Raw genomic sequence first — 14258 nt, 5'->3', positions numbered from 1 at the left:
GCTACTTTGCTTGTAAGCTGTATATCTCAACATTCTAATTAATGCTTACCAAAAGAAATATTCATAAAACTACAAAGCTCATAAACCTCACTGCTTTGCTAGCAACTCACCAAAGGCCTGTTCAAAAAGATATGGCTTAATAAACTTCCTAAAACAAACCACCGCTGTTTCAGCTTTCAGATCTTCCATAAGGCATATGCCTTAATAAACTTCCTAAAACAAACCACCGCTGTTTCAACTTTCAGTTCTTCAGGAAGAGCATTCCACTAAAGCAATCCAACTATTCTGAATAGCCGCTCCCTAGACTTTGCTAAATTAATTTGTCGAATAGTTGGAACTTCCAATAAGTTTTGAAATGAAGAAAAAAGTGAACATACTTATTTGTGAATTCAGTGCAATTCCATTCACTGACTTAAAAATTGACATAAATATATTGAACTTCACCTGCCATATCATAGGCAACCAATGTAATTTAAACAAGGCAGGAGTAATATGTTCTTTTAATGGAGTACCTGTCACCAACCTAGCTGCTGAATTTTTAATAATTTGTAGGGCTCTTAGAGATGCATATGGTAACCCTATATACATATCATTACAGTAATCCAACGATGATATTAGTAATGCATGTAGCACAGTAAAGAAATCTATTTCAGATTTTAAAAAAAAGTTTAATATGCCTAAATAACTTCTAATAAGGCTTTTTTACAACATTTTAAATCTGTGCTGGGCAAGATAGTATTGTATCTAATATAAAACACAAATCTTGTATTTGAAAAGACAATGGGATATTTAAACCATTCAAAACTAGCTCTCCCAGAATATCATCAGCTGGATATCTTGATAAATATATTTCTGTTATTTTCTTATTCAAGGCCAAATTCAATGACTGCATATACGGGGGAATCTTAAATCTCCAGAGTGCACCAATTCCGGGAGATATGCGTGTGGCTGGGCCGTGCGCGTGCCGAGCACATTTTCAGAGTGGCCCGGCCACACGCATATCTCCTTGTACGCGCAGAAGTGCTGGGCTTTTAAAAAGGGGCGAGGTCTGGGAGGGGCGGGGTGGAGCGGGGGCCAGCTGGAACAGTGCCATTAGGTGCTGTCCTGGTGAAGCTGCACATGGAACATACTGCTGCTCCTGGGAGCAAGTAATTTTTAAAATAAAAAAATTGGGGTATATAGGTGGGGATTAGGGGTCATGGAGGAGAGGTGAGGAGAGGGGAAAAGGGAGGAAGGAAAGGTAGGAGGTTAGGGAAGTTCCCTCCCAGCCACTTCTTTATTGGAGTGGAATGAGAGGGAACTGGCGATGGCCTGATCGCATCACCGTGCATTTATTAAAAAATCCCCCCCCCCTTGCGTGTGCGCCGATACAAAATCGAGCGCGCATGTGCGCACGGGTATAGGATTTTATAACATATACACATTGCTGCATGCATGTCATAAAATCGGTGCGTCCATGTGCACACGCCAGGAACCGTGCACACATGGACGCCCACGTGGCCCTTTTAAAATTTACCCCATAATCGTTAATAGCAATCAAACAGTTCTTCACTTTGGCTAATGCCTCATACCTATTAAATCGAAAGGGAATCATCTGTATATAAATGATAACTTAATTAGCTAAAAATTGAGAAATTGTATATGCAGAAATATTGAAAATTGTGGCTGATAACACTGATCCCTGTGGCACAACACAATTTAAAGGAAAAGCAGCAGAGTCTGCACATTTAATTACCACTTTTTAATGTCCATGGCTATCACCTTCCACACCTTGTTCATTCTTGCTATGGACCTCTTCATGGCTTCTTTCTCAAACAAGACAGAATAAGGAGCAATATTCAACCACTAGCCAGCTTGCAAAGTTAGCTGGATAAACTTATCTGGCTAACTGTTACAGGATATTCAGTGGTGCAGACACACTACTGAACGTATCCGACTATCTTAAAAATAGTTGGATAACTATATCCGGCTAACTTTAGGACTACTCTATGGTACGACCAGAGATAGCTAGATAAGTTATCTGGCTAACTTAACTCATCCCTGGAGCTCCGTTGTAGCTGGATAACTCATTATATGGCTAAAATGTAACCAGATAAGTGCCCAAAATATTTACAAGTCGCCAAATTATCTGGCTAAATGCCTTTAAATATAGATCTCAATAGTCTTCCAGATCCTGCTCCAGAAGAAGATTGTTCCCCTTCATGTTTAAATGAATGTTGTGGATCATGGGTCGGGACTGTGGTGTTCCTGTGCTGTTTCCTAACTGTGATTCTAATTCCAGTAGCTCCGTTTTCTGAGGAGCTCTCTTCCTTCCTGTCTTTTCTTTCCTTTCCCTGTTCTCCTCGCCTCCTCTCTTCAACTTCAAACTTTTCATCTTCCTAACTCCTCTTCACGCCAGTAATCTCTCTTCTCCTCCTTGCCAATCGTGCTCCTTTTATGCACACTCAACACCTGTCATGCTCCACCCTTTTGTCAAATGCACACATACTCTTTCCTGGCACTTCCAAGACAAAAAGAAAGACCAACTAGATAGATGAAGGGAAACCAACAGAGACTTTCACATACTCAAGCACTACAGCAGACAAATATAAACCAAAATAAATGAATGTTTTAAAGAAATACACCAATACAAAACAGCACATTCAAAATGCACTAAATTCCTCTCCTTCTGTATTCTAGAACAAAATATTCTACATGCCTGGGTCCAGTAGCTCTCCTCTCCCTTCTTACAGCATTGACAGCAAAAGATGATGAAGGCCTGCCTTTTATACTTTTGTGGAGTGATGGGTTTTCCCACAATGCTTTGCTGGTCCTTCAAGGCCAAAATAATACCTAGTATTGATATATACCCAGCAATAATGAATTACTTACTGGGGCAGATTTTAAAAACTGCGTGCGGGCGCAGATTTGTTCGCACATCCCGGCGCAAGCAAATCTATGCTCAATTTGCGCACGCATGTTATAAAATCCAGGGTCGGCGTGCGCAAGGGGTGCACAGTTATGCAACATGCGCGCGATGAGTCGCGCAGCTTGCCTCCGTTCCCTTGGCCCCCCCCCCCACCTAACCCACCCCCCAGTCCTACCTAGAACCCCCCCTTACCTTTGTTGAAGAAGTTACGCCTGCCTCCCGGTAGGCGTAACTTATGTGCGCCGGCCAACAGCCGGCCCGCGATCCCAGGCACAGCGGCAAATGGACACTGTGCCTGGAGACTCAGGCCACGCCACGCCCCCGGACCGCCCACGCCCTGCCCCTTTTTTGCAAGCCCCAGGACATACGCGCGTCCCGGGGCTTGCGCGCACCGCCTAGCCTATGGCAAGATAGGCTCGGTGCGCGCAGGGGCAGCTTTTCGGGGGTTACATGCGTATCTTATGCGCGTAACTCTTTGAAAATCTGCCTCTCAGTGTAGTAACCATGCTTCCATATATTAACATGGCAAAAATGCCACATTTGTTTGCATCTCATTTTCTTCATATATAGCAAGATATTAGTTGGAGGTTAGGGGGTATTTGTGCAATAATTTTGGAAAGTCAGTTTAATTAGCTTACCAAAATCATTGCAGTTTAGAACATTTGCCTTATAGATGCTTATTACTCAAGAATTAATAGGGAAATGTTGGAAATACAGAATATGATAGCATATTAGTAGTTTCTGTTTAGTTTTCTTAATGGGATCATTGTCTCAGCTTCTTTGGAGCTGCTGATTTTTTGTAGTAAGTCTCAATTACAGATTTGAATTTTTTTTTTTTTTTTTTAGACAGAGGACATATCAAAATCCCAGGCTAGAAAATTTCTCAGACAACTTGGAGGACCACATTTGGTAAGTATGTTAATTCATTATTATTCACCTATACAGTATATGAAAATGATGTGTACAACTCCTTCTCCGGTTTAGGGGCCAGGAGGGTAGAGACACACTAGGGCCCCAGGGCCAATTCTCAGCTTTCTCTGACTGTAATACAGTTCAGGGCCTCAGGACAGGGTTCTTTTTTCGAATGGGGTAGAGGGCTAAATCCTCTAAGACCCAAGATGACGGGGTGACTATGAAGTTGTTGCCCTGATCGAGTAACAATTCTCTTTCAACTTTAAAGGATGTGAGTGCTAACAAAATACATGGGAGGCTCAGAGAGAGAGAGAGTCCAAATGAAATCTTTACTGACAGACTTTTTAAGTAATAGAAATGGCACTTCCACATTAGATCTTGACATGAGAAGGTGAAAATTTACAGTTCTCCCATTTTATCTGTGCAAGTACCATTCAAGATCAGGGCCAGGGAAAACTATCACCCTCCAGGGCTTGGAAAGGGAAGGTTTACAATTCGACAGGGGTGTCCTGTGTAGGGATGTGAATCGGGCTTCGGACGATTGAAAATATCATCGATATTTTCAAAATCGTCAGAAATCGGGGGCTCCCCCAAAACGATAGGAAAACCCCACGATATTGATCGGGGGGTTCCCTTATCATTTTGGGGGAGGGCGGGAAAAACGGCACACAAAAAATAACCCCGACCATTTAAAAGTAACCCCGTAGCTTCCCCCACCCTCCCAACCCCCCCAAAAAACTTTTTACAGGTACCTGGTGGTCCAGTGGGGGTCCCGGGAGTGATCTCCCATGATCTCCCGCTCCGGGCAGTCCTCCTGCTCCCGGGCCGTCGGCTGCCACTAATCAAAATGGCGCCGATGGTCCTTTGCCCTTACCATATGACAGGGTATCCGTGCCATTGGCCGGATCCTGTCACATTGTAGGAGCACTGGATGACCAGCGCCATCTTGTGCTCCTACCATGTGACAGGGGCTGACCAATGGCACCGGTAGCCCCTGTGACATATTAAGGGCAAAGGCTATTGGCGCCATTTTGATTACTGGCAGCTGATGGCCCGAGTGCAGGAGATCGCTCCCGAACCCCCGCTGGACCACCAGGACTTTTGGCAAGTCTTGGGGACCCTCCTGACCCCCACAAGACTTACCAAAAGTCCAGCGGGGGTCCGGGAGTGACCTCCTGCACTCGGACCATCGGCTGCCAGTATTCAAAATGACGCTGATAGCCTTTGCCCTTACTATGTCACAGGGGCTATTGGTGCCATTGGTCAGCCCCTGTCACATGGTAGGAGCACAAGATGGCGCCGGCCATCCAGTGCTCCTACCATGTGACAGGATCCGGCCAATGGCACGGATACCCTGTCACATGGTAAGGGCAAAGGGCCACCGGCGCCATTTTGATTAGTGGCAGCCGACGGCTCGGGAGCGGGAGGACGGCCCGGAGCGGGAGATCGCGGGAGATTGCTCCCAGGACCCCCACTGGACCACCAGGTACCTGTAAAAAGTTTTTTGGGGGGTCGGGAGGGTGGGGGAAGCTAAGAGGTTACTTTTAAAGGGTCGGGCTGGGTATTTTGTTTATCGGCTGGGGCGCAGCCGATAAACAAAACCGCGATCGGGCCCGATTGAAAAAACCCCACATGTGAATCGGAACCGGAATCCGAACCGATTCCGGTTCCGATTCACATCTCTATTCCTGTGTTCTGAATCAGTACACTTCAAAGGATCCAGTCTGGAAGTGCAATTCTATTGTTAGTCACTCAATCCCTTTCAAAATGCACCCTACAATGTAACTTAGATTATGGCACAGGAAATCCTGGGTTCCAGTGATCATTGTACTGTGTGGTTCATTATAAAGACTGGATTAGTCAGTTAGTAAATCTACATTGAGCTGCAAATTACTTGATGTGCACCCATGCATGGTTTTCTTATTCTTCTCGTATCTATGAAAGTCATATTAAGTACTCTTGAGTTAACCTCATCACGATCCTGCATTGTGCAGGAGCCATTTGTAAGCAATAAACAAATTGAAAATTGGTTTCATGGCTTGCCTCTCACCATAATCACAGCTCTAATAAAGTAACCTCTTTGTACCATATTGGCTCTTTACCTGCTGACCTGAGTATGGAGATGATTTAGTGCCTTCCGGGTTGTCCATTCCTCTTCTACCCCTACAAGAAACTGTTCACTCTCTCTGATACCCATGCTAATCCCAGCAGCAAGATCTCCAAGTTATGCCTGCCACATCTTCTCGCACATGTAGTCCCTTTTTTAGGCTATACTTTTAAGATAGGTGTCACACTCAGTCCCAAGGCTAAGTCCTAATAAAGTCCTGTACAGCCCCCATATATATTCTCCGATGGTATAGGAGGATAAACCTCTGGGCTCCAAGGAACAGGGTGAAAGGCTTTTCTCACAGGACAAGCAGGATGGTAGTCCTCACATATGGGTGACATCACAGGATGGAGCCTTGTACGGAAAACTTTTCTGTCAAAGTTTCTACAAAGCTTTGACTGACACTGGCACACTGAGTGCACTGAGCATGCTCAGCCTGCAATTATCCCTGTGAGCCACAGGTGTCTCCCTCAGTCTTCTTTTTTCCGCTCTGTAGTAAGCACAACGGTTAGGAGCTATGTGAGAAATTCAAACAATTTTCCCTCACGGAAACACTTTAACATTTATTTCACAAACACTTTTCCCTGCACGGGTCTCCCTTCGTGTACGTTTATTCGACACTTGGTGAGTACTATGCCCTGTTTTTTTCAGTCGGTTCCTGTCATCTCCCTGGCCTGCCAACCGACTGCGGCCTTCCCTCTCCCTATGTTTTCAGTTAGCCACACATAGCCTGTGAGTGTCCCTCTGTGACACTCTGCCTGGTTATTAGCGCTAGAGGGACAGGGACTTCCACAGTTTCCGTTGCCGCCAGGGCCCCTGTTGATTTCAGGTCCTTCGATTTCCTCGGTACCCTCGCGCAGTCGATGCCCCCATCGCTACCATCGGTATCCCCTTCAGACCATCCTGGATTCTTAGATGCCATCGGTACCCCTGCCCCCGCGGTACTCTGATGCCATCGTCCCTGCATCGTTTCTATCAGTGTCATCCATGTTTTTCATCCATGGCACTGATTTTTCCTTGGGTTTCATCATGCCATCATTGCTTGGATGGATGCCATCGACGCTCACCTTTGTGTCGTCTGTGCCATCCATGCCCAGGTCGATGTCATCATCGCTCAGGGCACTTCCATCGATGCAAGGGTCATTTCCACCTGTGCCCAGGACACTTCCATCGATGCCCAGGTCGATTCCATCCATGTCATCAATGCCAAAGTGGATTCCATCAATGCCAATGTCAATTCCATCGATGGAGTTCATGCCAACATCGATTCCATCAGTGCCATGTCGGTGCCATCGATGCCCATGCTGGTACCAACAATGCCATCGATGCTATTGGTACCCGAGTCGATCCGATCGATGCCATCAATACCCGTGGCCATGCTGTCAATGCCAGTGGCCATGCCACCGATGCCGTCAGCGCCCGCCTCCATACATTGATTCCGTCAACCCCCACATCATTTCCATCAGTGTCTTCGACGTTCCTATCGATGCCGGCAGCATTTTTTCCGATGCCAATGATTTTTTTTGATTATTCGATGCCACATCATTTCCATAGATACCTATGCCGATGCAGTCAGTGCTTCTGTCACTGTTACCCTTGCTCTGCCCGGGTCATCGACGGTTTTTCATATATCTTTTTGATGATACCCTTGAGGCCACTTTGGCTGTCTTTGACACCGTCAATACAGACATAGCACCTCCACGTAATGCCCTCGCCTAAACACAGTGCTCCACGCTTTGGGTTCTTATTAAAACCCCATATTAGCCTATGACACTACATAGTGCCAGGAGCAGTGCAGGCATGCTGACAGTCCGTCATCATTTGCCACCCAAGACAGCGAGGGCATCCATCTCGGCGCTGGGGAAAGACTGGGCCGAGCACCATGGCATGCATCGTCACCGACACGGTGACCGTCCGCCTCCGACGAAATCCAGTACATCGGTGCTATCCTTCTCGATGCTGGAGAATGCTCGGGTTGAGCAACATCACCACTGCCATCGACACTGTTCCGCACAGTATTGGCAGTCCTTGGTACTCCAGAAACACCGGAACAAGTTCCAAAGAATTCTGCACTGGCATCACGAAACATTAAGCCGCTGTGACGAGGGCTGGGTCCACGAGCCAAAGATGGCTCCCCTGTTCCCGAGGCATGCCCCACCGACATCGGTGCAGGATTGTGGCCCTCCACTAATTATGGTGGTAGCACCAGCCACGCTCAGCCTGTCTCCTCTATACCTGCGCCACCATACCAGGCATCAGAGTTGAGACAGACATTTACGTCCGACAGGCTACCCCTCGAGAACTCCTGAAATCCACGGAGCCAGCAATCTTCACCGTTTCGTCCTTCAGCGATCCATGTCAGATGGTAAATACCCGCTTCTGCGGCATTCCCATTGAGATGTGTTCTCTAATTCGAGCCACATGGTTCGAAAAGTTCTAGGTCATGTACCTTCCAAGAACCGTATTAGTGTCACATATCGCTATGCCAGCTATGTCAGCCACAATACCAAGAGAACCTCTCTATCTTTTCTTTGGGATTGCATCAGGACTTCCGTTTTCACCAACGAGGCTCTGTACTGATTAATGCTCTGGCTTCTGGTTCCTGATTCATAGCCAATGTTCCAGGTGCATTCGCTGATCTGCTAAACACGAGATCCAGCAAATACTGCCTCAAGTGCAAGTCCAACACGAAGCCTGAAGGCAGGTCTCGATGTCTCCTTGTACAGCACACAGAAATGCGGGTAAGACTTTACTACCCACTCTCCTGTGAGAGGTTACATGATTTCCAGATTACATCAGCCTCTTCAGTTGGACACCTCCTGGTCTCCCAACTGGCCGGATATCAGAACAGCCACCCCACTTTGTACCAAGGTTCCCGGTACACTCCCCCAGATGCTACAAAGCACAGGAGGGGGGGGGGGGGGTTGGAGAGTTTTAATTACACTATTCTTTCTTTCAACAGAAAGTAGTTACTCTCCGCCCATCCTGGACCTCAGAAATAACAACTTTCTTCAGAAGGCACAGGTAAAATGGTATCTCTCGACACCATGCTTCCATTTCGCAGTAAGTACATTACCTCTAATCTTTCTATGTGCTTCATGGTGAGTCAACAATATTACAATCCAAGCTGTGCCGGTTGCACCAGCTTCGGCAACTGGGGTATTTCATTGAATCACTATCGGTGACTGCTGTTTCTCTACGGAGTGGAACATCATTCACACTTTCCTTGCATGGACAGCTGCATAACCACAGTCAGTCCACACAAGGAGCTCTAACTTCTTCATGACTCACTATAAATTACTACCTGGGATTACTGTCACTGCCATAAATCCCTTATACAACACTTCTGAACACCACAGTCACAATGACCTTCCTGTCCAGCAACCGTGCAGACATTCTAATAAATTCTTACATGTCCTTGCGCGCATATTCCATAACCTCAGCCCCTCAATTCTTCATTGTCGGGCCATGGGGTTTTTTCACTATGCACTTTCCTCATAGATCCAAAATGCTATGGGTTAGATTCAGTGAAATTCCATTATCAGTGGGTCTAAGCTGTTCAACCGCTTTCGTTCCTCATCCATATTGCAGATCTAGAACCAAAACCTAGTCTGCTCCTGCTCCTGCTCGCATTTTCTCAGGGTTGTAGAGTTTGACCTAAAATCTTCTCAACCCAATATGCGTCTATTCCACTCCAGGCACAGTTTCCATGAACTTTCTGGAGCTTGTAGCCATGAGTTCTATCCTTATGCCTTCCAATACTGCCTCTGCAACAAATCTTTGTGCATATAGACAGACAGCATAGGGACAAAGTGCTTTCCAAGACACAAGCACGCACAACCTCTTAGCTGCTCTGCAAGGAAGCTGCGCAGCTCTACTCTTGGCCCTTGCTCACTCCATGCATCCTCGGGCCACTTATCTAAGAGACTTACTGAACGCACTAGAAGACCTTCTCCATGTAGGTTTCCATCCTCTCGAATGGTCTCAGACTACATGTGTAGCGGGAAAAATCTTCTAACTCTGAGGTCAACCGAACTTGCCCTCTGAATCCGAATCGAACCATATGGTGCACAGATTCTACTCCCTACACATGTTTCCAATGCGTTCACATAGACGCCTTTCTTCCATCAAGGGCCTCTTAAATGTGTCTCTTCTGCTGCCTCTCATAGCCAGCACTCTTCTAATGCTGAACCGGGATGGGGTTCACTGTTCCTCAGACCCACGTCCTGGCCGAGACCAGTATGCTTCCCATACTTCTCAATCTATCACACCAGTACCCAATTCGACTTCTCACAAGTCAGTCTCAAATCGTAGACTCACTGATGTTCTCAGGTACTGGTAGTGTCACAAAACCTTCCACACATAAATCCTACCATTCAAAATGGCATGATTTACCACATGACGCATACAAAAGGGTATTACCCTTTATCCAAGGACAAGCAGGATGCTAGTCCTCACATATGGGTGACGTCACTGACGGAGCCCTAGTGCGGGAAAACTTTCTGTCAAAGTTTCTAGAAACTTTTGACTGGCACTCTGAGCCTACTGAGCATGCCCAGCATGCCATGATATTCTCTGCCACAGGGGTCTCTCTTCAGTCTTCGTTTTTCCGCGCTGCTGTAGGCATCACGGAACAGGAGCCGTTGCGAGTCTCTCACAACAATTTCTGACTGAAAAGTCACATAAATTTCTCTATATTCTCTCTCATTGGAGTCTCTCAGGGTTTTTCCACCGGCTGGTGAGTACCTCGGTCTCATATTTTGCTCTTTGAGCAAAATATTTTTTTTTCACGAACTCTCATTTTTTCATCGACAGCCGTCGACTGAAAAATGGCTTCGGGCTTCAAAAAATGCCCTGTATGTAACAGAACAATGTCTATCACCGACCCACACTTAGAGTCTGTCATGTGTCTCAGTGAGAAGCATGATGTTAATGCTTGTTCAAAATGAGCGGAGATGACGTCAAAGGGAAGGAAAGCGAGGCAAAAGAAAATGGAACATTTGTTCCACCTACAACTTATACCATCTCCCTCGACGTCATCGAAGTCATCTCCCTGGGGCTACTAAGTGCATCTTGCTTAAAAAACCTCGCCCGGAAGGATCGGGAGATCATTCTTCCCCACCGTCGTCCACGGCATCGACGAATCTGCCGATCAACAAAAAAATGAAACATCGGCATCAACATCGACGTCCATCGATGTTCGGATCCATTCCCCAGGAGGAATCGACGGTGAAGCGGCCATGGAACCAAGAAACATCCGTCCCTTCAGCGCCTGGGCCTCTTTTTCCGCAACCATCGATGCCTGATCCTCCACAGGGCTCTGTGCAGGATCTGATACCTCAGCCTCTGCCACCGCTTACAACTGCTCTGGTTCCATCAGTTGTAACGCCAGAATTGTCTGATCTCATCAGACAAGGGGTCATACAGGCTTTAAAAGATCAACAACCAATTCCGGCGGCTCCGCCAATACCAATGCACATAGCATCGATGCCGGTTAATATGCCGATAGCAGTGGTCCCACCGATGCCGGTGTCGATATCGACACCGACGACAAGCATGGAATCAATGCCTGCACCGAGATTCATCACGACATCGACATCCATCTATGCTCAAATACCATCGACCTCCTCGAGGCCGATCTCGATGCCAACACCGTTGACGTCTTCGACACTGTTACGGACACTTCTAACAGCGCCTGCATCGATACCAACTACTGTTCCATCGATGCAACCACTATCTGAAGATCCTGAACCCCATGATTTAGCATTTTTTCAGCGTCTTCTACAGAGATATCAAAATGTCATCGACAAACTTCCACCAAAAACGCTGGAGGGAGTTTGTCCATTAATCCCCTCTGATGATCCACAGCCAGGCCCTTCAGGCCTTCATCACCCACCCAGGTCTTCCCCAAGATCTCCATATAGAGACGATCCAGATGACTCCTGGGATGATCAACAGACTGACACATCTTCTGAGGACTTCATGTCTGAGCCTTCACCTCCAGACCAGAGAAAAAAGTCCCCACCAGAAGATTTGTCTTTTTCCAATTTTATACAGGACATGGCAGACACCATTCCCTTTAATCTGACTGCAGAACAAGATACAAGGCAACAAACTTTAGAATTCCTGCAGTTTGTTGACCCAACAAAGCAAGTATTGGCTATTCCAATACATGAAGTACTCTTGGATCTCCAACACCGCATCTGGGAACACCCATGTTCTGTTTCAGAAGTAAACAAGCGTGTAGACACTACATATTTGGTACAGGCAGCTCCAGGATACCAAAAACAACAACTACCACATCAATCTGTGGTAGTGGAATCTGCCCAGAAAAAATCTAAGTGTATCCGCCCACACTCATCAACCCCACCAGGTAAAGAGCACCGGTTTCTAGATTCCCTGGGAAGAAAGGTGTATCAGGGTGCCATCCTAAATGCCAGAATCTCTTCTTATCAACTGTATATGACACAGTATCAGAGAAATCTCTGGAAGCAGATGGAAGAATTTGTCACCTCTTTACCAACACAATTTCAAGAAGCAGCACAGGCCATAGTCCATAAAGGCCTAGAAGCCGGGAAACATGAGGTGAGGGCGGCGTACGACAGTTTTGAGATGGCTTCCAGGACATCAGCTGCTGGAATCACTGCTCGTAGATGGGCATGGCTCAAGGCCTCGGACCTCAGGCCTGAGGTCCAGGATAAACTTGTTGATTTGCCATGTGTGGGGGACAACTTGTTTGGCGAAAAGGTCCAAGAGGCAGTACAATAGCTTAAGGACCATACAGAGACCTTACGACAGTTGTCACAGGTTCCACAAAAACCCTCTACATAACCTCCTCATCGACAACCTAGGAGAGAAGCCAGACGCCCATACTACCGACCAAGGCGATACTACCTCCAAGCCTCTCGGGGTAGGTCAACCAGACCACAACACTGTTCCCAAACCAGACAGCCAAGAACCACTCGCCTGCAACCTCCTCCACAGACAGGCCCTGCTGCAGGTTTTTGAAATACAGGCCAGAGAACAAGTCCATCTCCTGAATCCTCGACCAGACCTGCCAGTAGGAGGAAGAGAATCCTATTTTCACAAACAGTGGTTAAAAATAACATCCGACCAATGGGTACTCTCCATAGTCTCTTGAGGTTACAAACTCAATTTCCTCTCAATTCCACCAGAATCTCCACCGAGTTTCTTCCCACAACAACATTCTCAGCTAATTCATCTACAAGCAGAATTATCCATCCTTCTGAGAGCCAGGGCTGTACAGCTAGTGCCCCAGACTCAGCAGGGCAGAGAATTCTACTCCCGTTATTTCCTCATTCCAAAGAAAACCGGAGGCCTATATCCCATCAGAAATCTCAACAAATTTCTGAAGAAGGAAAAGTTCAGGATGGTTTCTCTAGGCACCATGCTTCTACTTCTTCAAACAGGAGACTGGCTTTGTTCTCTGGATCTTCAAGACGCTTATGCTCACATTCCAATATTTCCTCCTCATCGCAAATACCTGCGCTTCATGGTGGGCCATCAACATTTCCAGTACAGAGTTCTGCCATTCGGCCTAGCCTCTGCCCCCAGAGTATTCACAAAATGCCTGGCAGTAATAGCAGCACACTTGCACAAACAAAGTGTCCATATTTTTCCATATCTAGACGACTGGCTCATCAGAAGTCAATCTCAACAAGGAGCTCTCACTTCTCTCAGTCGAACGATTTCTCTACTTCACTCCATGGGTTTTCTCAACAACTATCAAAAATCCCATTTCACTCCGTCTCACCTACTTCAATTCATAGGTGCAGACTTGAATACTATCCTTTCGAGAGCCTTTCTACCCTTAGATCGGGCAAAGACACTTTCACTCCTGGCAAAATCCATTTACTCACAGAAACAAGCGACAGCTCATCAGTTTCTAACCTTACTAGGCCACATGGCCTCCACAGTTCATGTCACTCCTATGGCACGGCTTGCCATGAGGGTTTCTCAATGGACTCTAAGATCACAATTGATCCAAGCCATTCAACCACTTCATTATCCAATTCAAGTGACCCACCAACTAAGATTATCTCTACTTTGGTGGACGAACATGGACAACTTGCGCAAAGGCCTACCTTTTCCGCAACCACTCCCACAGATAACTTTAACTACAGATGCATCCACCTTGGGTTGGGGAGCTCACATAGACCAGTGGTCCCCAACCTTTTTTGCACCAGGGACCGGCTTCAAGTAAGATCATTTTTCCATGGCCCGGGAGGGCGGGGCAGGGGCGGGGCTTTGGTCATATGAAGGCGGGGTTATAGAGGGGGTTGGATTTTAGTGCACACTTATCATTTAATT

The 14258-nt window shown here is 46.7% G+C and overlaps 1 protein-coding gene across 1 annotated transcript in view; it reads left to right on the top strand.

Annotated features, from left to right (window-relative positions):
• The window catches only part of LOC115083229, a 509967-nt gene that overhangs the window by 298195 nt on the left and 197514 nt on the right, over positions 1-14258 (top strand). The window contains exon 11 of the mRNA XM_029587038.1: positions 3755-3817. Coding sequence (XP_029442898.1) covers positions 3755-3817 — 63 coding nt within the window. The remainder of the gene's footprint in view (positions 1-3754; positions 3818-14258) is intronic.

Source organism: Rhinatrema bivittatum, chromosome 2 (assembly GCF_901001135.1).
Source record: "Rhinatrema bivittatum chromosome 2, aRhiBiv1.1, whole genome shotgun sequence".
NCBI lineage: Eukaryota > Metazoa > Chordata > Amphibia > Gymnophiona > Rhinatrematidae > Rhinatrema > Rhinatrema bivittatum.
Note: the sequence above shows the minus strand (reverse complement) of the source record. Positions and strands in the feature narration are given on the sequence as shown.